General features: G+C 39.7%; 1 protein-coding gene across 4 annotated transcripts; it reads left to right on the forward strand.

The window, feature by feature from the left end:
- Positions 1-1,122: 1,122 nt before the first annotated feature.
- On the forward strand, positions 1,123-25,534 carry GUCY1A1 (guanylate cyclase 1 soluble subunit alpha 1). Of its 4 annotated transcripts, none has more exons than XM_034432878.3 (10): positions 1,123-1,528; positions 2,487-2,608; positions 14,467-14,878; positions 17,465-17,526; positions 18,961-19,016; positions 20,430-21,139; positions 21,852-22,337; positions 22,866-23,009; positions 23,948-24,102; positions 24,322-25,534. In XM_034432878.3, the coding sequence occupies exons 3-10, from the start codon at positions 14,633-14,635 to the stop codon at positions 24,521-24,523; spliced, it is 2,061 nt and encodes a 686-aa protein (XP_034288769.2). In that variant the 5' UTR covers positions 1,123-1,528; positions 2,487-2,608; positions 14,467-14,632; the 3' UTR covers positions 24,524-25,534. The 4 variants fall into 4 exon arrangements, with proteins under 4 accessions (XP_034288769.2, XP_087731405.1, XP_034288768.2 ...); XM_087875279.1 differs by having other exon boundaries at positions 20,430-20,755; XM_034432877.3 differs by lacking the exon at positions 2,487-2,608 and having other exon boundaries at positions 1,170-1,528.
- The last annotated feature ends 98 nt before the right edge of the window (positions 25,535-25,632 follow it).

Here is a 25,632-nt window from a genome sequence, read left to right on the forward strand (position 1 = left end):
CCTTAGTACAACTGTGAATTTTATTTCAATCCCCAGTGTGCTTGTATTCAGCTTTACTAAAGCATATAGTTCCACAAAATATATATATTCTGAAGTTGATCATTTTAACCGCTGCAATGATACCCTGTATTTCTTGGAAAGAACTTCTGTTTTAAAAAGTTTTTTATTTTGAAAACATTAAAAACAAGACACAAACACACATTTAGATACAGATCACTTTTCCCTACAGCTACTTCAAAGTAATCCTTTCTTACTATTTACATCTATTCACACACATTTTAATTTTATCTTATTCAACAATTTGTTTCATTCTTTCTTTCGTCTAGATTGTATTTTGATCTTCAACATTTTTTTCTCCCCTCTCTCCTTTATTCCTCTTTCTCATTTTCTTGGAAAGAACTTCTGATCTCTTTACAAAGATTAGCTGAACTGTGAGACATGCTTCAATGTCCAAAATAATTTTGTATCTTATAATTCTACCAAAAGAACATTGACTACCATTAAAGTCAATTTGAAAATTATTTCTATATTACAATTTTATATATAGCTTTGTACCATATTCAAAATTATACACAAAAAACTTTGTGTAAAATTTTATTATTTAAATTTTATGGTGTTTCTTAAATTTTATACCATCCTACTAGTGTTTCAGACATTCTATTTAGAACTAAATACTATGCATTCTTTTTTAAAAAAAAAACATACTTGGATATTTACTATTAATGAAATACTGAACAGCCTTAATTTCTATTAATCATATCAATTCCCCATTTATTTTGTATTTTATCTTTTGCACCCTATTTTTGTCTCTCGTGTTTTTTTCTCTTTTGTTTATTCTTTTTCTGCTCTCCCTCGCTGGCTCTCCAGCAATTGTGGCCAAACTAAGCCTGGCCTGGAGAAAGGAGGTTCTAGGAAACAGACTAAGGCCAAAGGCACTAGGCTTTCCTTTTCCACAATTCTGATATAATGATACACAGGGAGTGCTGCGGAAGAGACAAAACCGACGTTTTGCTTGAGAGTGCAATAGTTCAGATGATGCTTATGCCTTTCATCATAAAGACCTTTACTCCGTCTGGCTACCACTCGAAGGGGCTAATGGGGATCCTGCAGGGATTCGCTTATACTGGCGAATCCGCGACTTTCTCCTCCGCCTCTTCTCTCTTTTGTGCGGCTTTTCCCGCACCCGCTCTCCCTTCCGCCGCTTGAGTTCTAGTTTAGGCGCTTGCTGATTGGACACACAAACACACACACGTCGCCTCCTCGCTCGCAGAGAGCCGCTGGGGAGGGGCCAGAAGGAGCGGCTGAAGCCAGCTGTCCAAACGCACGTTTTGAACTTGAATTAGCTGGGAAAAGGCTGAGCGGCTGGGGAGCGCGATTGCGATTTCTTCCCCTCGCCGCCCTTCGAAGACCACGGCTGGGCGGCGGCGGCGGCGGCAGGGAGCAGACGAAGCGAGGAGCGCCCAGACCGACCGCCAAGCTGCCCCTTCGTCTGGAATGTCTCTCTCCGCCCCCGAGGCGATACTTACAGGTGACTGCGCTCGCCAGCAGAGTTTCTAGAGAAGAAAATCGCAAGCGTAGCCGGGAAGGGTTTCTGGACGGCACGCGAGGTGCCGTGGGGGAAGGGATGAAACTGCTCGCGCGGAAGCTGCCGTCCTATCTTGGTTCGCTCTTTGCAGCCTTGCTTGGATAATCAGTGGCGCCTTTTTCGTTCCCACTGCTGGCGTCGCCTCCCACCTTCCTCCTCGCTTCTAGTTTAATGGTTGGCTTCACTGGAATACCTTCCTCCGGCATCATCCACCCGAGGCAGGTGGTGTGCGAAAGGGAGGGGGAAATGGAAGGAAATTGTGGGAATGTTCTTAATTTGTCTCCGTAAATCCCACCGGCGTTTTTTTCCACGTCTTTTTTTTTTGCCCTTCCATCCCAACCGAGTGTTCTACGAAGTAGCAGCCGTGGCCTCTTCGAGTTGCAGTTACAGGTGGCAGCGTAGCCAGAGCCTCCCTCCCCGCCCCCCGCCACCCCCTTTCTTGGAAGGAGCTGTCGCGATTTCCCTTCGCCGCATCCGGTCGCCCATTCCGCGAGCCGCTCTCGATCCCACCGCCGCAAAATCCCCCAGCGCCCCGCCTCCCCTTCGAGCGCGCCTCTGGTGTTCCCACGGATCGCGCAGCCGAGGGGAAACGGCCGGGAACGAAGCCTCGAGGTCAGGGCTTCCAGGAACCGGCAGCGGGGCAGGTTCGTGACCAAGAGCCCCTTCTAACTCGGTGGGAAGGTTACCACCGAGGCTGCAGTCCGCAACCCTCCCTGGCGTTCCTTGAAGATAGATGGTTTTTCAGTGAGCCCTGAACTATATCTGTGCCTCTAAAAGTGGCTTCCTTCTCTGATAAAGACTTTGTTGCCCAACTCATAAGACTGATTCCCATAAGACGTGTGTAGTACTAAATGTTTTGGTTCATTGATTGACCGATTGACCGATTGCTTTTTTATCCTAGCCTGCCTCTGAATTTAGGAGGATTTACAAGATTTGCCCTGTCCCTTTTATTCTTGTAATAAACTGGTGGATTAGGCTGCAGGGTATTGACCAGCCAGGTTATTTGCTGAGCTGAATGACTGGGTAAGAATTGAGTTTATGGATTTCTTCCAAATTAATCCATTATTTCTCTACACTGCCTTTTTATATATAGAATAGGTAAATAAATACATATTAACAATTAAAGCCTGCAATATATGAATGTCATTTTACGAGACATTTTAACAAGAGAAAGAGCTAAAAGATAAAACCAAACACATAGTATTGTGAAATGAAATGGAAATCAGTTTCCTAGAAAAGTCTTTCTCTCAGGGAAAATATGGGTATTGTTTCAGGCACCTGTCTTCAAGCAAAAGGAAAGCTGAACTGATAGCTTTGAAGGCTATCAGTATCTTTTCTTTTGTGAAAAGCTTCGCTTTTGGAATTTTGTTCATTAAACAAAGTAAAGTAAAAACCAACTGAGGCTGCTCTATTTTTAGTTGATTTATCATTGATGTGTACGTTCATTTTAATGAATAGTGGAAACAATAGCTTACAGCCCTAGAGATACTTATTTCTAAATATTTTTGCTCCGAATGTATTGCAGCACAAGATATATCTAAGTAAACAAAACAGGTTAGGTTTTAATATTTTTAAAATTGTCTTATGCTTTCTTATATTTTAATATATTTTTTACATTTTACTTGTGTTTTAAAATTTTGTGTATCATTTTATTAGTCACCAAGAACCATTTTAGTAGAATATTAGATAATTTTTGTTGCTGTACAAAATTAATCTTTGATTTGTCAGTTTCTTAAAAAACCTGTCTTTTATTTCAAGCTTTGATTGGTGGAATGAATAACTAGTTGGATTTTACAAAAAGCCATTTGTTTTCTACTGTAGCTTGGTTTCATTTGTTTACAAATGATTTTATAGTCATAATTATATTGTTTTCCATAAACTTAGAAAATAATTGATTAAAATTTGCTATGCTAAGTAAGATCATTATGAATTGATTATAATAGAATGTTGTCTTCTGAAAGGCCTGTATGTATTAGTTAGAAACATTTTGGTTGATATCATTTGTTTTGATGTCAACCAAATATTGAAATATTTGGTTTGACATCAGATTGTAATATTTTGCCTAGGTGTTTATGTGTAGCAAGGATTTCAGTGCTATGTTTGTTGTTTGAATTTTTAATCAGTTTATTGGGGGAAAGTGAAAGCTAAGCATTATGTATTTGTTTCTGATTTTTATTTTGTTTAAAATTTCATTATTGGTTGGAATTTAGATGCAACTGAACAGTTGGTAAATTTATTGTGGCATAACTATAAGCTTACTCTACTAAATGCATTTAAAAATTGGAGCTTGATAATACAAAAGCATTTGCTACAATGCTTCCAACATTTTAATATACCATAAGAATCTTTGCAACTTTATTATACTTCCTTATGATTTGCTACCTTGCCATTTATTTAATGCATGTTATTCATAACTACCTTTTGACAGGCACTGCAGAGCTAGTGGAGAGAATAATACCTTTCATCTTGATGAAAGACTTGCTTTGTAACACCTGAACAATGTGTCAAACCATAAGTTTATGATAAGGAGCCTTTCATAAAATTTTAAAGGAGTAACAAAATCAAATTCAATTAAATGACAGTTGAGAACAAGAATGGATAATATTGTTAATAAATATCACTGAGCTGAAAGATTACTGAAATTTTATTTTACAATGTCCAAATTTGACATATTTATTTAGAGATGCACAGTGTTTTTCACTGAAAAGTAACTAACTCCAGAGTTTTATCAGTATTTTTTAATTTGTGGACATCTAATTCTTTAGTGCATTAGTATGTAGTCATCTCTGTGCAATACTTTGATTATGGTGCTAAGGCTGTGTCTCATCACTTTTTGTCAGTTGGGTCAGTCAGGAGACTACAGAATTGGGTACCGGACAGAAAAATGAGACGGCTGATCAGCCAATGGGATCATTATCTGAAATCAGTAAAATCAGACAAAGAAGACCTTTCTTTGAATTGTCTGAATTCCACTGCAGTGGAAAATATATGCATGAAGTATGCCTTGTTTCTGCTGTATCGTAATTTCTTTCATTGGTATTTAAAGCCGGGAGGAACATTTTATTTTTTCCATTTGTTTTTCTTCCTCTTTCATACACGTACTACCATTTGATATAATCACAAAATTCTTACTCCTTAAACAGTAACAAAGCAGTTAACTTTTATTATTCAGAATTCTTTGGAGGGCATTACCTTAAATCACAGAACTGTCAAAACGCACAACATTCTAAGGTAGTTAGCTTGGAAGTCAGTCTAAGTGAAATTAATTTTTCATAAGACTAATTCCCTGTCATTAATACACTTTGAAAATAATGGGAGGTGAGATGAAATGTGGCCTTGCATACATTCTGTAAAGAATGCATTGCAAATAGATGCCTAATAGCAAATATCTAACTCCTCTTCTATGACATATTAATGTAAAAAATCAGTATGATAAAAAATAAATAAATAAAATTGTATATAGGTAGTCCTCAACTTACAACTGTTCTTTTCTGTACAACCCTTTGTTTAATCACTGTTCGAAGTTATAATGTCTCTGAAAAAAGTGACTTACAACTGTTTTTCACACTTATAACTGTTGCATTACCCCCAGGGTCGTGTAATAAAAGTTCGAACTCTTGGCAACTGGCATGAATTAATGACAGTTGCAGTGTCCCAGACAATGTGATCACCTTTTGTGACCTTCTGACAATGTGGAAGCCAGATTCACTTAACAACCATTACTGTTTTAACTGCAGTGATTCATTTACCAACTATGGCAAGAAAGGTAATAAAATGATGCAAAACTCATTTAACTATCTTGCTTAGCAATGGAAATTTTAGGCTTAATTGTGGTTGTAAGTTGAGGACTACCTGTACACAGAATTCATGTATGTATGTAAATAAGCCTTGTTTCACATTTTTCATGTAAAATATATATTATATATTATATTATTTATATTTTATATAAGAAATGAGAGAAAGACATGTTTTGTATCCCCACATAACCTCATGTGGAACAATTTATGCTGACTGCACATTAATCATTCTTGAATTTTAGATTGCATCCCTTAAAAATAATATTATCATAACTTAATACAGGTAGTCCTTTTAAACATCCATTCAAGTCACCATTTGAAATTACAAAGGCACTGAACAAAGTGACTTATGACTAGTCCTCAAAGTTCTAGCTGTTGCACCTCTACAATCATGTGAAGCAAATTTGGTTTCACATGGGCCAACCTTTATGACTGCCTTTTGGCTGCCTGCCTACCCACTGCCTACCTGACCACCTCATTCTGCACTACTACTACCAGCCAGGGCCTTCCGTTATTGTACTACTTTTTTTTGTGCTGGTGCCACTGGAAAGTCTCTTGTGGCCCAGCCAGACTGTCTGTCTGAATGAAAATAGGCCCAGCTGTGCTGGCACAAAAGAAGGCCCTTCCAGCTAGGCCCTTGAAAGAAAGTAAAGATAGATTGGAATAATTTTGTTTTAAAGTCAACAAGAAGTCCATATAACTCAACAAAATTCTTTTATATGTTTTCCTCATAAAAATAATAAAGAGGAACATATGAGAATGGAAACCATGAAAAATAAATATCGGTAATCATTATGTTTGCAAAAATGACATAAATTGAAAATTAGAAAAGTAGCATTGACTGTTCAAATATACCGGTACTGAATTATTAGCCTCTCGGTATAACCTGTCCATATTTAAATATACCAATTCACAGATGGACTTTTGTTCTGTCCCCTCCCACGAGTGGCCTTGCAGAGGCTCAAATAGCCCAGCAGTAACAAATGCAGGCTAGAGAGAATGAAGCTGGCCCTTTAATAAATAGTACTCTTCCAAAGCATATATCAGTCCAATAGTTACCGGGCAATGTTCCAAAGGTCTTGGCAGACGGCCAGCAGGCTAATGCAGCAATGCAGTCTCTTAACAAAAAACTCCAAACCAACAGTTGTAAATCCATTGCATCCAAAACGCCAACAAATTGTTTACCATGCCTTTCCAGTCCAGTCACACCCTTTTATACTTTGTAGGGTGTGGCCCTACGTCTCCTGACCATACCTCTTGGTATATGGCAATAGCTGTTCTCTACGACGTCTCCTACGTCTCTCTCTTGTATCCAATAGGGGCTCCCCCTCGGCGTTACCGGCCTCTGTTTCCTCCTCAATTTGGCTGGGGTCCAGAGGCATGTCAGCAACTGTCAGTTCTTGCTGACTAACCAGTGAAGACGGCCCCTCCGGCACAAGCTCGTGACAGCTTCCTCCTCCATATCATCCTCCGACTCAGCATGCGAAGATAAATCAGCCTCCGGGGCCGGGGTCACAACAACTTTAAACATGTACATCCTTATCGTTATCCTGTATTCATAATCATGTTTATACTTATATCTGTTACCTTATGCGTATTTGACAAATAAAATAAATAAATAAATAAAGTATAGAAATCCAGCACAATGTCAGAACAGCAGAGGGGCACGATGGCCTTGGATCCTGGCGAAAACTGGCTGGGAAGGAGTCTGTCCCATCTCCAAAGACAGTTCCCCACCCTAATTCCCAAGTTTGCAGCAGAAGAGGAAAAATCTCAAGCATGCATCCCTTCCCCCAGCACAATGGCAGAACACCAGAATACAATGGTGGATCTGACAAATATGCTGCAAGAATGTAAATAAATGATTTACCAAGACTTAATATTTATATTGTATATAAGGTTTTAAATATAACATAAAAACTTAGAACGAAAACTAATTTGGCATCCTGCAAGGTTTTGTTTCTATTTGCTGTAGCTGATACTAGTAAACAGTCTGTGTGAAACAATAGCACTGAAAAACATTGAAATGACTACTTTGATTTCGAATTGCACCTTGCACCCAAGTTTTGTTTGCTTTTCTGTTACAAATTTCAACTTTGGCTATTGATTTTGTTTCTAAGTGTAACATTTAACTGTAACAAACTGCTCCTAAATTAGCTATGTGCTACAGTTTACCTAATATGGTTAATTTATGATAGGACCCATTTTCATTTTTAATTAAAAATAGTTATAGTTAATAAATAGATTTGAGCTATGGCTCCTAGAAGAGAAATGCTAATTATTCATCCATGTTGTCATAATAATAATAATAATAATAATAATAATAATAATAATAATAATAATAATAATAATAATAATAATAATAATAATTTTATTTCTATACCGCCCTTCTCCCGAAGGACTCAGGGCGGTGTACAGCCTATTTAAAAACACAGACAAAACAATGATATAAAATTTAAAATAATTAAATAAGTGGCTCAAATTTAAAACCCCAATAAATTTAAATACCCCAATTTAAAACTATTGTGTTGATAGTCCGGCCTGGCGGAACAACAGGGTCTTCAATGCGCAGCGAAACACCCGGAGGTCGGAGATCTTACGAATTTCCGGGGGCAGTTCATTCCACAGGGCTGGGGCTCCCACAGAGAAGGCCCTCCCCCTGGGCGTCGCCAGCCGACATAACTTGGCCGATGGCACCCTGAGGAGGCCCTCTCTGTGGGAACGAACTGGTCAGTGGGAGGCTATTGGTGGCAGAAGACGGTCTCGGAGGTACCCGGGTCCTATGCCATGGAGCGCTTTAAAGGTGGTAACCAACACCTTGAATCGCACCCGGAAGACCACCGGGAGCCAGTGCAGCTCGCGCAGGAGGGGTGTCACATGGGCATAACGGGTTGCGCCCATAACCACCCGCGCGGCCGCATTCTGGACCAGCTGGAGCCTCCGAGTGCTCTTCAAGGGGAGCCCCACGTAGAGAGCATTACAATAGTCCAACCGGGAGGTGACAAGGGCATGAGTGACCGTGCGCAAGGCGTCCCGGTCCAGAAAGGGCTGCAACTGGCGAATCAGGCGAACCTGATAAAAGGCCCCCCTGGCCACGGCCGTCATGTGCTCTTCTAAAGACAGCCGTGCGTCCAGGAGGACACCCAGATTGCGAGCCCTCTCTGTGGGGGGCAAAGATTCACCCCCAATAGTCAGCGATGGCACCTGCTGACTATATCGGGGCGCCGGAAGCCACAGCCACTCGGTCTTGGAGGGGTTGAATCTGAGCCTGTTCCTCCCCATCCAGACCCGCACAGCCTCCAGGCAGCGGGACATCACATCAAGGGCATCGTTGGGGTGGTCTGGGGTGGACATGTACAGCTGAGTATCGTCAGCGTACAGATGACACTTCACCCCAAAACCACGGATGATCTCACCCAGCGGCTTCACATAAATGTTGAACAGGAGGGGCGAGAGGACCGACCCTTGCGGCACTCCCCATGCGAGACGCCTCGAGGTCGACCTCTGCCCCCCTGCCAACACGAACTGCGAGCGGTCGGAGAGGAAGGAGGAGAACCACCGCAAAACGGTGCCCCTATTCCTAACCCCCTCAACCGCTGCAGCATGATACCATGGTCGATGGTATCAAAAGCCGCTGAGAGGTCTAATAGGACCAGGACAGAGGAACAACCCCTGTCCCGAGCCCTCCAGAGATCATCCACCAATGCGACCAATGCCGTTTCTGTGCTGTACCCCCGCCTGAAGCCCGACTGGTACGGGTCTAGATAGATAGCTTCATCCAGGTGCCGGGGAAGTTGTCGTGCCACCACGCTCTCAACAACCTTCGCCACAAAACGAAGGTTGGAGACTGGACGATAGTTGGCTAATTCAGCCGGGTCCAGGGAAGGCTTCTTGAGGAGGGGCCTCACTACTGCCTCTTTCAAGGCAGCAGGAAAGGCACCCTCACCCAGAGAAGCACCTATAATCCCCTGGAGCCAGCCTCGTGTAACCTCCCGGGAGGCCAGTACCAACCAGGAGGGACACGGGTCCAATAAACACGTGGCGGCACTAATCTTACCCAGGACCCTGTCCACATCCTCGGGAGTCACAGGATCAAACTCCTCCCAGATAACATTCTCAAGACCTGCCCCGGTCTCCTCCCGTGGACTCATCCAATCGGAGTCCAAGCCATCCCGAATCCGAGCGACTTTATCGTGCAGGAATTGCACAAAATCCTCAGCACGACCCTGCAAGGGATCTTCCCGCACTCCCCCCCGAAGAAGGGAGTGGGTCACCCTAAACAGGGCGGCTGGGCGGTTCTCTGCAGATGCGATAAGAGCGGAAAAATGGTTAGATTTTGCCGCTTTTATCGCCACTAGGTAGGTCTTGATATAAGACCTCACCTGTGTCCGGTCGGAATCGGATTGACTAGTCCTCCAAATGCTCTCTAGGCGTCTTTTCCGACGCTTCATCTCTCTCAGCTCCTCAGAGAACCAAGGAGCTAATTGAGATCGGCATCGGGTCAGAGGCCGCAAAGGCACGACGCGGTCCAAAGCTCCAGCGGCCGCCCTTTCCCAGGCGGCCACCAGCTCTTCAGTCGAGTCGTGTGTTAGAGTCTCAGGAAACGGCCCAAGCTCCGTCAGGAACCTTTCGGGATCCATCAGGCGCCTGGGACGGAACCATCTGGTCGGTTCCGTCTCCCTGCGGTGGGGGGAGGCGGTAGGAAAGTCTAGTTGAAGGAGTGAATGATCTGTCCATGACAAGGGTTTAATATCTAGGTCCCCTCTGCGAAGATCATTCAACCACTGACCAGAGATAAAAATCAGGTCCAGAGTGTGTCCCCCTATGTGAGTGGGGCCTTGAACTAACTGGGTCAGGTCCAAGGCCGTCATTGAAGCCATGAACTCCCGAGCCACCTCTGACGCCTCACCTGCGGATGGGAGGTTGAAATCCCCCATGACAATAAGTCTGGGGGTATTGACCGCCACCCCGGCAATGACGTCGAGTAGCTCGGGCAGGGTCGCTGCCACGTGGCAGGGAGCCAGGTACGTAGTCAGCAAACCCATCTGCACCCCACGGCCCCACTTCACACAAAGGGACTCACATCCGGCTATCTGAGGAACAGTGGTCTCCCTCGGATAAAGACTCTCCCTAATGATCACCGCCACTCCCCCACCCCTCCCCTGGGCCCTTGGCTGATGAAATGCATGGAAACCTGGCGGGCACATCTCTACGAGGGGGACCCCCCCTCTTGGCCCAACCAGGTCTCCGTAATACCTGCCAGGTCTGCACCCCCCTCCAAAATAAGATCACAGATGAGGGGGGCCTTATTAACCACCGACCTGGCATTACATAACATCAGCCGCGGACCCTGGGCCTGAGGCTCTACACAACCCAGGACACGAGTCACACATTGGGGGCCGGAGTGCGCAATCGCTCGGAGACAGCGCGTGCGCGCCCCCGACACTTGATATGACCCCCTGCGCCCCTCATACCTGCCCCTCCCACTCATGATTTCAATTACACAGCCCTTTCTATCGTCCCCCTGCCCCCCAGTTAAATTTCCTTTCGCGACCCCTCTGCTGCAGCTAACCAACCCATCATCCCGCACAGTCGCTATCTGGAACCCCCCAGGTCCACTTTTACAATCCCCACCCGTCCTCCCGGGTCCCCTTAAAATTTTCCTTAAAAATTTAGCTAAAAAACCCCTCAGCCCCCTCTTTGCTGCATGCCATCTCTCGGGGTCCCAAAGCCCGTCATCAAGATAGGCCCTCGATAATGTGGAGGGCCAGGCCTGCGAGGGGGGGGAGTCTCGCAGCGCAAGAAGGTCGGTTTTTTGGAGCATCAACCGAGCCAAAGATGGGAAAAGAAAAGCCAGTCCGGGAATCTGTCATAGTCCAAGGGATAACTGAGCATAAAGGTCACAAAATATCCATTTATAGGGCTGGACTCCACTGTCCTCTCACAACAGGGAGAAGGTCCAATGTTCTTTTTCTCCAACAGAGGTTAATGGCCAACCATCCTCTCACGACGGCCGGTCCCATTACAAAGTTGACGGGAACAATGTTCTATCCTCTCCGTTGGGATGTGGAAAATCCCTCAGCTCTCTCAAATGGTGCACAGTCTCTCCTACCAGCGAGGGCGTGAGTGGAGCATAATAAGGGTCCAAAGTGTCCAAAGTGTAGATGTTAATAACGATGGTAATAATAAAGATGTAATAAAGATGATAATAGACCCACGAGCACAAGATCTTCCTTGAGGTGAGAGTAGGAGTAGCGAGACAGGAAAGCTCAATCCAGGGGTGATTGGCCATTAAGGCCAACACCCACCTTTACCTGGGGGGAAACGGAGGGGAGGAGAGGCCACCCGAGGCGACCAACCAACCAAACCATGGTCAGCCTCCCGCCTCTCCAGCCCCAATTTCCACAACCCCCCAGTCACAGCTTTGTTCTAAAAAACACCCCATCACAGTAAAAATCTACTGTGAGCCAGATGGTAGTCCTAGGGGTGAGGCTGTCAGCTTCTCCCCCATCAACCTGCTGCCTGGCTGTTTCTCTGGCCGGCCGGTCCATGTCAGCCATTGCCTCCGCCGCCGCCGCCGCCGTCGTCGCCAGCTCGCAACCAGGCACCCCAAGCTCCCAAGGCTCACCGGAGCCCCCGAAAACGCCGGAAAAGAGCGCCCCAGGGATCCAGAGGGCTATAGGGAGCGAGGGGGAGCCACTTCCAAGCCGCCGCCGCACAAACGCCGCCCACCGCCGGATGCCTTGGCCTCAGCTTCCCTCCGACACCGGAAACAGCTGCCGCAGCCAGGCCCATCGCCCCATCTCCCGCGGTGCCGTCCAGCCCTGCCCTGATGTTCCGGAGGGCGAAAAAGCCCTCAACAGGCAGGGCGGATGCTCCCCTCACTGGGACTGGAGCCGGAGATGGACAGGAAGGCTCCTGAAGACCCTGACGACCGGCAACTCTCCCATCCCCGAAACGGAGCTCATTTGGTCGCCGCCATCTTGGAGCATGCGCAGGACTAGATCTTATGATCTGTCTTATGATCTGTCTTCTAGTAACGCAGAGATTTATTATGATTTCCTTTCCCTGTGTCATTGTTCCTAAGGTTTGAACTAAAAATGAAGGTTCTGAAAGATGTAATCACAGCTCTGTTTATAGTTGCCCTCTGTTTTTTTTAAAAAAATATTATTCAGTCAAGAACCTTGCTTTCTATAAAAACTCATGCTTTAAAATGTTAGTATTAAAATAAATATGTTTCCCATTGTTAATAAAGTAACAGTACTATGTATACTTTTAAGTGTGTTATATAATTAGGTATTAAATGAGAGCATATTAATATCTCTTTTAAATCTCAAATATTATATTGCATTTTGTCTTTTAATTAAAATGTTATGCTACTTTAGAATATTCTTCTGTGGTCAGTTTGATTCCTAATTACTTTGGGTTTAATTCCAATAAATTGGACTTGAAATGTCAAAGTATTAAAGGATCAAATAAATCATTATGTTTACAGGAAGATCTAATTGGAAAGAGATAAATGCCAAAACCTTCTGTAATAATACTGACTTTTATGAAGCCCTGACAGGGCTTTAAACTAAAATTGAGGAATATCCCAAACTGCAATCTGTTTATATATACATTTTAATTAAGTTGACATTTCTACCTATGTAAATAGAATACTGAATTGTTCAGATATATGTCAACAAAGTTACAATTAATTTTACATGTTTTCTGTTATTGCACATTATACACCACAGATTGCAGCATCATGCAGTTATACAGGTGGTGCCCTACCTAGTCAACTGCCTTGTAGTACTACAAAATATCTTACAAAACTGCAGAGATGCATACAAACTAATCATTTTTAAATGCTAATGGAACCACAGGAATGAAATCTGGAGGCAGAGCTGGGAAAAAATATTTTTCTGTCTAGTATGTTTCAGTGGTCTGTAAGGAAACTTCCACATGCCTTTGGCCATTATCATCAATTTTCTTAGCCATCTATTCTTCCCCCTCAAAATACAAGTTGATTTCATTGCTATGACAGAGGTTAATTCCCAATTGATAAAAGTTGGGGATGTATGTATGTATGACTGGATTGTTTTTTCTTTCCATAGCAACAAACTTCACACTAGCTCATAGCAATATATTTTAGTTCTATTTCTTTATCATACTTTTTCTCTGGGAGAGCGCTGGAGGCAAATTATCAGATTGTTTTTGAGGACAAGAAAAATAAAAATTTGTATATGGATCTTGGGAAGTCACTATATAATTCCAATTTAATTCAGTCGACAGCATATCTGTCCTTCATCCTGAATTCAAAAATGGCTTCTATTATATATTGTAGTTGAACCAAATTAGGCCAGGTGAACTGTTTGTGGACTAGATGTATGTTTTGTGATATGACACAGATTTGTAAATTGTCCATTTGGATTTTGCCCCAATTATCTAACCCAGGTTAATTATGTGGGGGGCAAATGCTGCCTTTTACAATCAGGATATGATGATACCAGCTAAAGAAGTTTATCTTTATAACTTAAATTGAAAGCACCAAGAAAAAATAAATAAATATTTCAGCAATCTATATGAAGATGATGTAGGCAAGGCAGATAGTTTCCCACAGACCATCCTGTTTTATCATGTAAACTTTTTTTCCAACCTGCATCCAGTCCATAATCAGTTAAAATATTTTGCCTTGGGAAGTAATAAAAGCAGAGTTTGCCCATTTGATATATGATATATAAAACAATTAAAGTGTTATAGAATTGATTTTCTTCAGAACTGTTTTTCCCATATTGTCGCCCAAATTGATTCAACTTGTTTGATTCTGTTTCATTGTTCCAAAAATATCTCTGTTTCTTGGCAACCCAATGAAAACTAGGTTTTCATATCTTTTTCTTTTGTCACAAAAAGAGAAGAATGTAAGAATTCATGTGCCTGCAGGTTATTATGTCATCAATTACTGTGTAATTTAATAAGATGTCCAAAAAAATAGATATCAAAAATTGAGAACAGAGAAATTATGCTGGTTCTTCAATATAGTGTGAAGTATAATATAATACTATTTGTCTCCTTTCACTTTTCCCCCTTCTTTCGTTGCAGGCTAATAAAGATAAAGTTGTTTTGGAAGTTGATTTTACAGTTATAAGTAATTTGCCACAGGAATTCCTGCTGTTAGCTCTTTCTTCTCTGGTTGGTTAATGGAGGTGGCCACGTTAAGCACAAAATAGAGATATACACAACATTTTATAACAGTGATCTGTACAGTATGTTCTGCACAAAACTGAAAGAGCTGAAGATCACTGGCGAATGTCCTTTCTCCTTGCTCAACCAAAGTTGCATTCCAGATGAAAATGAAGAAGAATGTGCTGAAGTGCCGAACAGTTCTAAGGCTCCTTTGCCCATCTGCAGAGAGAAAGTCCCTCATGGAAACCTTCCACAAAGGAAAATCAGCAGGAACAGAGTATTTCTGCATACTTTAGCTGAGAGCATTTACAAGCTAATCTCTCCAGAAGTAAGTTGTTTGGAATATCAATTGGAAAATCCTGTTGTTGTTGTTTTAAATACCGCTTTCTAGACTGTTAGAAACATGTTGATTCAGGTACCCCAAGTACAATACTTTGATTTATCAGTTACTTAACAAGTTTCACACTCGCTAGTAACCTAGCAAAACTCAGGGTACAGAATTAATTATGTCAGGAGCATTACAACAAAATTTAAATGGACCTATTATTTTTTATACATTTCAGGGCCCACTCATTTGTATAGCAATAGAAATTGGTTCCTAGAGTTCTGACTTTGCCTTCATAGTAATGATGGAGGCATCAATATATGCTAATGAGGTGGGGGTTTTGCTTTAGCAAAATACATTTTATTTCTTTTTCCCAGCTAAACCTGCCTCTCAAATATTTTTAACAATATTTTGAAAAAATCTTTCTGCTTAGTAAATAATATCCACATTACATAAATATTATATACATTGATAAGAAAAAAAATGTCTCGGGGTACTTTTTAGAGAGAAAAGCAATTTTTTTCTTATTATTCCATCAATCTTGATAGTACTTTTGCTTTAGATTAATCAAGTTACCTGTTGCCCCATGATCATTTTGTTTTTAAGTGCCATAAATTTCAGTCAGGAAAGTCAGTGGCAGAAGATATGGGAATTATTATCTAAAACATCTGGATGGAGTCTAATTTCCTGTTCCTGTCAACAATTCTTATAGATCTTTAAAGCAGATGTGTTTTTGAATCGCATTATCTGGGATCATCTAGTGGAACATGAGATATGTGACCTTAAGCATGTAAAATGCATAGTCTGCCATTTCTAAAGTACTTTTCAATATTTTCGTACTACATTCTTTGTTAGAGTAGGAACAGGGGTGAAATCCAGCCAGTTCTATCTGGCTCGGGTGAACGGGTAGCAGCGGCTGCGGGAGGCTCCACCCACCCATACAAACATCATAACGTCGCTTTTTTGCGACATTTTAAGCCTCTGCGCATACGCAGACAATGGTGCGCAGGAGCAGAGCAAGTGCGTGCATTGCGCGTGCACATTGGTGAACTGTTAGGGAAGGTAAGTAAATTTCACCCCTGAGTAGGAACCTAGTATGTATATGGATGGTGGGATATTGACTCTGACATCAAGATGTTTTCTGTTATACCTGCATAACTTTATATTAAATTGGTTGACAAATATTCTAGTACGCTAGTGAATTGATTATATGATATATAGAACTAAATTGCACCTAGTTGTGTGGGTTTTTTTAGATAGATCCAGATATATGGTATTTAAAAGTTAGCCTTTCTTTCTACTAGCTGAAAATCAGCTTATGGTACCCATTTTCTACTTGGAAATATTTTTCAATTATCACGCCCCAGATCTGATTATATGTGTCCATTGACGTCAATCAGAGATTGTTCTAAGAATTGTGGAGAATACAGTATAGCTGAAATAGAATTAAATCAAGTTAAAAATACCAATAAATGTCTATGTTTATTACTTTATTTGAGTTTTTAAAAACAGAAATTGTGGAATAAATGAAGAAATAAAAAATCCTTGATATATTTTTTTAAAAATATTGTCAATTATATTTTGTTTTATTAAGGACATTAAATATTATATAAATATTATTTATATGGTATTCATTTCAAATGTAAAATACTAAAGTCAGCACTAACGTTTTTCTTCAGGCAACATAATCTTCCTTCATACCTGTTTTCCTTCCATTAAATGTCTAAAATTTTGATGCAATAAATAATGAAAATGGCAAGAGATGTTAAATATAGTAGCTACTCAAGTGTGCCATTCTGATGGACCGAAAATAATAGGAGTCTGGACAATCATCTATTCAGGATAGCTGGAGTCTGGATAACTATCTTTGGATATCCTGCATTGTGCAAAGAGCTGGTTTAATTGCTTAGATACCCTACAAGTCCCTTCATTCCTCTTGGAAATTTGCTAACAAGAAATCTCTTAAAGCCATAATCTCTGAGTTGGATTGCTGAGCAATAATAGAGAATGATTCTGAAAAACAAGTGCACTGCTCCTTTAAAAAAATGTTAGTGCAATAACAGCTATTCTTGGTGAGCATATTATTTCAATATATCTTAAAATAAAATTGTAAATTTATGATCTGTATGCAAATATGGTCATTTTGATGAAGAATCTTGGAAACAATTGTGTACTATGCAAACAAGACATGTGTGTTAGTTGAGAATTCGATTGCAATCCAAAAATCCGTATATTTTTGTTTTGTATGAGTTAGAATTCTATCTTAAACAAGAGCTCACAGCTGAGAGATGCTCCTGGATTCAGTATTGCTACTGGCTTATGTAAATATCACTGTGCCTGTCTTTGAAGAAAGTAAAGAAAGTACTCTTGGTCTAAACTGTGGTTGACAAAGAGTCATACATTATATGCAGATCCTTCGAAAGAGTCCTTCCTATTTAAGCATATATTTCTATTAAATATATAGAATGGATTTACACCTGAGCTAAATGACATTTGTACCTTTTCTCTCTTCTGCTTAAAAGACCAGGTTCACTCTGACACCAGTATTACGTATTGACATCTGATTTAATATAACCTTTTTCATTTCAGTATGAAAAGTTGTATCTTGCATTTCAAAGAAGCCTAGCCAATAATAACATAAAAGAAATGGGGTAAGTGGCTGCACCATTTAAATTCAAAAAGAGTGATAGATTTATCTAGCAGTTAATGCTACCTCATTAATCTCAATTTCCTATTATATAATGACTAAGTTTTAATACTTACAAAGTAAAACTTAATTGCAGCTTTATAGTATAGTTTCTTCTTTCGGTATTTTGGATTGTAATGCTTAATATACTGTTGGTAGAGTGATGTATATTATTAAACAAAGGTTTTTAATATTATTAAATGTAACACTTTATATTCTTTTACAAAAATGGGGAGAAAATAGAAAATGAAGTTACAGATCTCTGAGTGACTTTTCTGTATGTTAGCAAAGGTTTCTATCCCATTTATCCAATAAGTACAAGTATGGAGAAGACCACAAGATGGCAATAAAAATGTGTATAAAATTTGATCTTTGTTGCTATCTTGTAATCATCTAGATTTTTGCAGCTCAGGCCCGGTGACTCAGTTATGCTGATCTATAAAACGGTCTCTTCTGTACTAAATAGCAAAGAATTTGAACTATAATTTAATAGCAAAATTTGGACTTTTTCATCAAGACAGGGTTAAGAGACTAATCTTGAGTTGTACCTCCTTTTTAGAATATTGAAATATTTCACTTTGAAAATAGCTTGTGCCCTTTGCCTTTCCTTTCAAGCAGTGCTGTCCTGAGTCATGAAAACTGACATCTTAAAACAAGGGTGTCAAACTCAAGGCCCAGGGGCCAGATCCGGCTTCCGAGACGCTTAGATCTGGCCTGTGGGGCCACCCTGGAAACAGCGAAGGACCAGCCCGCGGTGCCTCTGCCAGTGGAAATGGAGCTCGGGAGGGCTGCGGGTGGTCCTCCCGAGCTCTGTTTTTGCTGGCAGAGGGTTGCAGGATGCCATTGCTGCTGAAAACGGAGCTTGGGAGCCTGTTTTTGCTGGCAGAGAACTCCCCAGCATGAGTGACGTCGAACTGGCCACACCCACCCCGGCCCCCTGAGGTCAAACACAACAATGATGCGGCCCTCAATGAAATCAAGTTTGACATCCCTGGCTTAAAAGTTTACATATGTTTAGTGAAGATACAAAGAGGCAGACTTCAGTTGGATTGTACCATTTCTTAACATTTTGGCTGTTTCTCGATCTAGCCAATTAAATATAATCAGAACAAGTGTTACGATCTATTTGTGGCACTGCAATTTCAAGCAAACTGATTTTACTGCATGTTCTATCAGTTTTTAAATTTATATTTGATCAGAATTTCATGGGTGAATATGGATATATGATTAGAGTGGTCATCATTTAATTTGTGATAAATGGAAAACAAACTAAGAATGAGGATTATAATTTAAACTCTGATACATTGCTTACTGTTTTTTAAAATTATGTATATTTACATATTATTTTGTCTTTGCTAGACAATTGCAGTTTTAAAATTGTATTTTTCTTCCTTTACAGACAGTATGAGGGAAAAGATTTTGAGAATCTACTCACTGATAATGCAGATTTGGCAGGTAATTATATATTTATGAATAGCAAGTGCTAACACTACAATCAGTTTATTTAGTATCCCCAATAACCTACCAAGACTACTAATGACATAGAGCCGTAATGGCGAACGTGCCATAGGAGGCACGCGGAGCCATATCGGTAGGCACCCAAGTGTTGCCCTAGCTCAGCTCTAGAGCACACAGCTGATTTTTGGGCCTTCCTGTCCCACCGGAAGTCAGCATTTCCAGCCTCTGGATGGCCTGGCCGGGGGGGGGGCTGTTTTCGCCCTCCCCAGGCTCCAAGAAAGCCTCTGGAGCCTGGGGAGGGCGAAAAACGGGCCTACCGGGCCCACTGTGCCATTATGTGCCAAAACTGGGGGGGGGAGTGCGGGGGGGGTCATGCGCACATACATGGGGGGTGGGGCACATTTGATTATGGGTGTGGGCACACGTGTGTGTGACCCCCTGCACTCCCCCCGCTTTTGGCACGTGACAGCAAAAAGGTTAGCCATCACTGACATAGAGTCTTTTTAAATGTCTTACTGTCAAAAGAAAGGCATGCAATTGAACAGACAATCAACAACATTGACAGCTAAATTTATGTCCCTTATACTCTGATAGCATGGCATGAAATTCTTGACAGTGCTACCCATGTATGTATGTATGTATTTAAGACATTTACACTTCACTTTTTATTATCTTTTTTTGTTATTCACATGCATGTGCATACAAACAGCTCTCTGAATAAAAGATTAGAATGCAGATCTCCTCTGATGGTGTCTCTCTGTGGAAAACATCAAATTAAATGTTATCTCAGATAATCTCAAATTCAAATTAAATGTTAAGCTGCAAAGACAGAACTCCAAATCTGTAGAATCTGTTCCCTTGATTAGTAAGAGAAAAGCAGCAATCAGAGAGTTTATTTTTTTCCTTATCCTTAGATTTTTCATTTCATTCGTCATTTGCATCTCTGTCCTTTTCATTTCAGAAGGTCAAATGGCTATGAGCAGATTAAATTTTTAAAAGGGTTAAAGACCCACCTATGACCCATTTTACATTTGCCACTTGTACCAATAATAATTTGGTACAAGCAAATTACTTGTAGAACAATTACATCCTAAAGTTTGTTGCATGTACCTAGTTGGTGGTTATATTTCTTCTGCAACAGCCAATATAAATGGTCACCAGATCTTTACAAAAAAAAATGCACAAGAAGAAGAAAAATAATACTTTGCTTCAAACATATAAGGTCTCAGGAGAGAAAAACTGATTTCAGAGAGTGATGTAAAATAGTTATTTATCTGAAGTGTTCAGTAATAGAAAACAGAGTTAGACAAAGGAAATGAAAGGAGAATGTACCGTACGTTGAAAATCAAAAGCATATTGACTGGGAGAATTTAAAACAATATCAGTAATCAAAATGTTTTATACTGGCAGGAATTCCAGTCACTGTTCTAAGAGAATCACTTGGTGAAGAGCTGTTCAAAATATGTTACGAAGAAGATGAACACATTCTTGGAGTTGTTGGGGGAAGTCTGAAAGACTTTTTGAACAGTTTCAGTACTCTTCTGAAGCAGAGCTCTCATTGCCATGAAGCTGGGAAAATGGGCAGAGTTGAAGAAGTCTCAATTTTGTGCTTGGAAAAAGATCCCAATTTTTTAAATGTATACTATTTTTTCCCCAAAAAACCAACTACCCTCATCCTGTCTGGTATTATTAAGGCAGCAGCTCTCATTTTGTATGACATGGAGGTGGAAATAATGGTAATGCCACCCAGCTTTTGCAAGGACAGTTCCGAGTTTATTGATCAGCCTTATTTGTTATATTCTGTGCACATCAAAAGCACAAAGCCATCACTATCACCTTGTAAACCCCAATCTTCTCTTGTCATTCCTACTTCTATGTTCTGTAAGACCTTTCCTTTCCATTGCATGTTTGACAAGGCCATGGATATTTTGCAAGTTGGCAATGGCATCAGAAGATTATTAAACAAAAGAGAATTTCAAGCAAAGCCGCAGTTTGATGAGTGGTTTGAAATTTTAGCTCCTAAAATAAATTGTACATTTAGTGGGATCATGACAATGCTGAACATGCAGTTTACTATAAGAGTGAGACGAGGAGACAAAGTTCTTAAAAAGTCAACTGGGGTAAGAATTGGATGTATCTTTTTTCTTCATTTCTTCATTAAATCCATTTTTCTTTAAGGTATGAGACTGTGATTGAACTTGTATGTATTGTGGTGAGCTACAGTTTGCTTACCTTTGTTAGGATAAATAAGCCATCAACCATGATTCATAGCCTACAGTGGCATGGTCCATAAAACAAATAAAATTATGACTTATTATGAATGAACCCAGCTTATCAGTTGATATGTGTAAATGATGTGTAAAACCTAAAAAGGTCACCCCACCTTTTTAGGTTTTCACTTAATTCTCTTCACTGTAAATTTATGAAGGAGAGAAACATGTTAAATATTTGAATCTGTATCTTTCCTCTATGCATGTCCATTTTCTGTCAGTACAATAGATGTTCTTGCATGCATTTGTGAAAAGCATTGGTTAGTTCTTCAGATTAATAGTTGATGTTCATCTTGATGAAAATTGTAAGAGTCTAGAGATACTTTGAAAAACTTACACATTTATAACTAACTTTATCAGATGATAAAGAAGGTAGAATATAGGCATCATAAAGTCAAACACTATTAAATACAGAACTGTTTATGGAGGAAAGGTAATCCAGACCAATTTTCCTGGAATGTGGATAGATACCACAGAGTAAATAAGTTGATTTTTGTTATCTTTGTATATGTTAAGTAGCTTCAGAATTCTCTCAATGCTTCATTTTTCTGTCTTGGCTTAGGTTATGGATCTTAAAGGACAAATGATTTACATTATCGAATCTAATACCATTTTGTTCTTGGGATCTCCTTGTGTGGATAGACTGGAAGATTTCACAGGACGTGGTTTATATCTTTCAGATATTCCAATTCATAATGCACTTAGGGATGTTGTTTTAATAGGCGAACAAGCCAGAGCTCAAGATGGATTGAAGAAAAGATTAGGGAAGCTTAAAGCAACTCTTGAACAAGCTCACCAAGCTCTTGAAGAAGAGAAAAAAAAGACAGTTGATCTTTTGTGCTCTATTTTCCCTGAGGAAGTTGCTCAGCAGCTATGGCAAGGACAAGTTGTACAGGCCAAGAAATTTAATAATGTCACAATGCTTTTTTCTGACATTGTAGGATTCACTGCAATCTGTTCTCAGTGTTCACCCATGCAGGTTATCACCATGCTTAACGAGCTCTACACTCGCTTTGATTATCAGTGTGGAGAACTGGATATCTACAAGGTAAAGAATGGTTTTCCCGAGAGAAATAATTGCAAAAAGTGAACGGGATATGAAGAACTGTTTTGATTCAAAATTATAAGAGGTTTAAAACATATAATGGAGCATGCTTATTTGCAGTTAAACTGTAGGTGTAATCAAGTAGGAAGCATAATGTAACTTAGAAGCTGATGCTTTAGCTGTAAAATGGGAAAATATATGCAATCTTTACTACATTTACCTTGAAATTAATATATTGATCTCAATTACACTATGAGTAAGTGCTTTGGGATTGCTGATAGTGCCTCAAAGAAGTAGAATTCAAGGTAAATATTTTGACATAACATTTTTATTATAATGAAGAATTACCAAAAATGAATCAGACTTTGCTATGCAAAAATATTCACCAGTGGATAGATTGCATAAGAGAACTATGCATTTTGACTAAAAAAATGGAATAGTGGGTGGTTTGGGACAAAAGCATTTCAAATTGTGTTTTGGGTTTCCTTTTTTAATTTTCTCATCTTATAAATTGTTCATTTTAATGTTTAGGTAGAAACCATTGGAGATGCATATTGTGTAGCTGGAGGCTTACATAAAGAAAATGAGACCCATGCGATTCAGATTGCACTAATGGCACTTAAAATGATGGATCTGTCCAATGAAGTGATGTCACCACATGGAGAATCCATCAAGGTTAGCAAGCTATTTGAACATGACTTCAATTATTTTCTGTATAGTATCAGTTTTCTCCCAAAGTGATACTTGCAGTTGAAGACTCACAGTTGGGTTTCCTGAACATAATTCTTAACAGGTTTTTAGTTTGATATTAAAGTAATGCCATTGATACAAATAAAACTAGTACCCTAGTTTATGTATAACAAATCCAGACTTCAAACCTTAACATCTTTTTTTTCCGCTTGTGTGTTAATGTTATGTCATTTAGCCACTCTTGTCAACAGGAGAGATTGCTGATGTTATTGCAATGGATCATCTGCTCTAAGGAAATCTCCTTTTATTATTACTGTCCCATGTAATATTACTGTGTATACTTTTTCCTCATACATTTTAATTTAATTTAATATGCGAGCAATGTTTCATTTTAATGATGCATTAATCTTATTTGTTGTGAATTGTATTTTATATTAACTTGAGGTTTTCACTGTTCAATAGCAGGATAGATGAATGACATCAGATAATTTGTTGCCCTGCTTTTTTAAAATTTCCCAAGCTTGTAAAATTGGGCACATTTGAGTAGAAGACAGCTATGAGAACAGGAAAACTATTTTTTTTTTCAAAATTGGTTTTGAGATATGGTGCTTGCTCTTAGACTATTTTGTATATAATGCTTAGTATATTATTATATTATCACATGCAATAGTGATAACATACATGTTTGAGACTAGGGATTTTGATGTTTCTTCATTATAGGCTCTGGTTGAATCTTTATATATACTATAGATTTGAATTATCTCAGTATTTCATATTCATTAGAATCCACTGAATACAGCTTCCAAGCTGAGCTCACAATTCATCCTGACATATAGAAATAGATAGAATTCAATGATGTTTTCATTTTTGCTAAATGTGATTATTATTTTTAACATCACTTTCTTCTTTCTCTCTTATAAAAGATGCGTATAGGACTACATTCTGGCTCTGTTTTTGCTGGTGTTGTTGGTGTGAAAATGCCACGTTACTGCCTATTTGGAAACAATGTAACACTTGCCAACAAGTTTGAGTCTTGCAGTGTCCCTAGGAAAATAAATGTTAGCCCCACTACCTACAGGTATAGTAGCTTACCATGTCAAGTACTTGGTTTTGCTGCTTGTTTCTTACCACTGTAACAATAATCTGAAACCTTCCTTCTCTCCCCTGGCATTCTTTCAAATTCTTACCCTGTTACCTTGTATCTACTGATGATAGCCCTTCCATTCTCCTAACTATGCTGGTGAGATCTACAGGTAATATCTGAAATATGTAATAATACTTTTCATTCTCATTGCAGGTTGATAAAGGATCACCCTGGCTTCATGTTTACTCCTCGCTCAAGACAAGAACTTCCTCCCAACTTTCCAGGCGATATACCTGGAATCTGTTACTTTCTTGACGCTTATCTTCAAGGGAAAAGTACAAAAGCCTGGTTTCAGAAGAAAGATGCTGAAGAAGACAAGACAAATTTCTTGGGGACATCAACAGGAGTGGATTAAATTGTATTTTGGAGACAAAATAGTGTGTATGTATGTGTGTGTGTTTATAAGTTCTGAGTTTTGATTTCCTTTTATTAACAAAACATAATAGCACTTTAGCTTATTAATCACTTGAAATCCAGTATTAAATTTTAGATAAAAAGATATTGCATACTACGTAGAATTTTTATTGAGATAATATATTCAGTGTATAAAAAAGAATAGTTGAAGCAGTAACAAGACAGAGCCAATCTGCCTGTGAAGAATTCTGTCCCTCTAGCAATGAACTTTGAAGTCAGTTTTTTGATAAAGTGTGCTTTGCACCTCTCCAAATTCCCAGTTTTAGAATCAGCTTTCACAACAGTTTCTCAGCATTCTATACCTGCATCTGGGGCTGTATGAGCATCAGAGCACATACCATAGCTTTTTTTTTTTTTTAAGAGAACAGTTTGGTGTAGTGGTTAAGGTGCTGGCCTAGAAGATAGAAAGCTGAGTTTACCTTAGGCATGAAAGTCAACTGGGTGACCTTGGGCCAGTCACTGTCTCTCAGTCTAACTCGCCTCACAGGGTAGTTGTGGGAAAAATAGGAGGAAGGCGTATTATGTATGTTCATCACCTTGAGTTATTAATAAAGTAATAGATGGTATAAAAATTAAATAAGTATTAAGTACACAGGTGATATACACAGGCCCAGCTAGATGAATGTCTGTTTTAGTGAATTTTTCTAAATTATTTCATAAGAAATTGGAAAGTGCAGCTATACATTATAGTCTACTTTCGGCTAAGGGTGTCAAGAAGCTGTTTAGTCTAAAACATTTATAAACACAGATCCAAAAGCCATAATTTATGGCATTGTAGTCCAGAATTTCTGGATTTCATACCTGCCTGATGAAATCCAATTCTTGGGGGTTTTTTTCCTTCTAGGGTCCTTTTTATGGTTATCCTTAGCAATTTTCTAGTTATGTATAAATTAACTTTGATGACACTGTGCTCTCTGTTTCTAGTCAATTAAACAATATTTACATCTGTGGACTATATGAACTTAAATTCAGAATTGCCTCTGGTTCATTCTATGCCTAGTTTTTTTAATGCACAACTGTTAATATTATCATATATATACACATATATAT

Source organism: Pantherophis guttatus, chromosome 8 (assembly GCF_059756535.1).
Source record: "Pantherophis guttatus breed Tessera chromosome 8, ASM5975653v1, whole genome shotgun sequence".
NCBI classification, from domain to species: Eukaryota; Metazoa; Chordata; class Lepidosauria; order Squamata; family Colubridae; genus Pantherophis; species Pantherophis guttatus.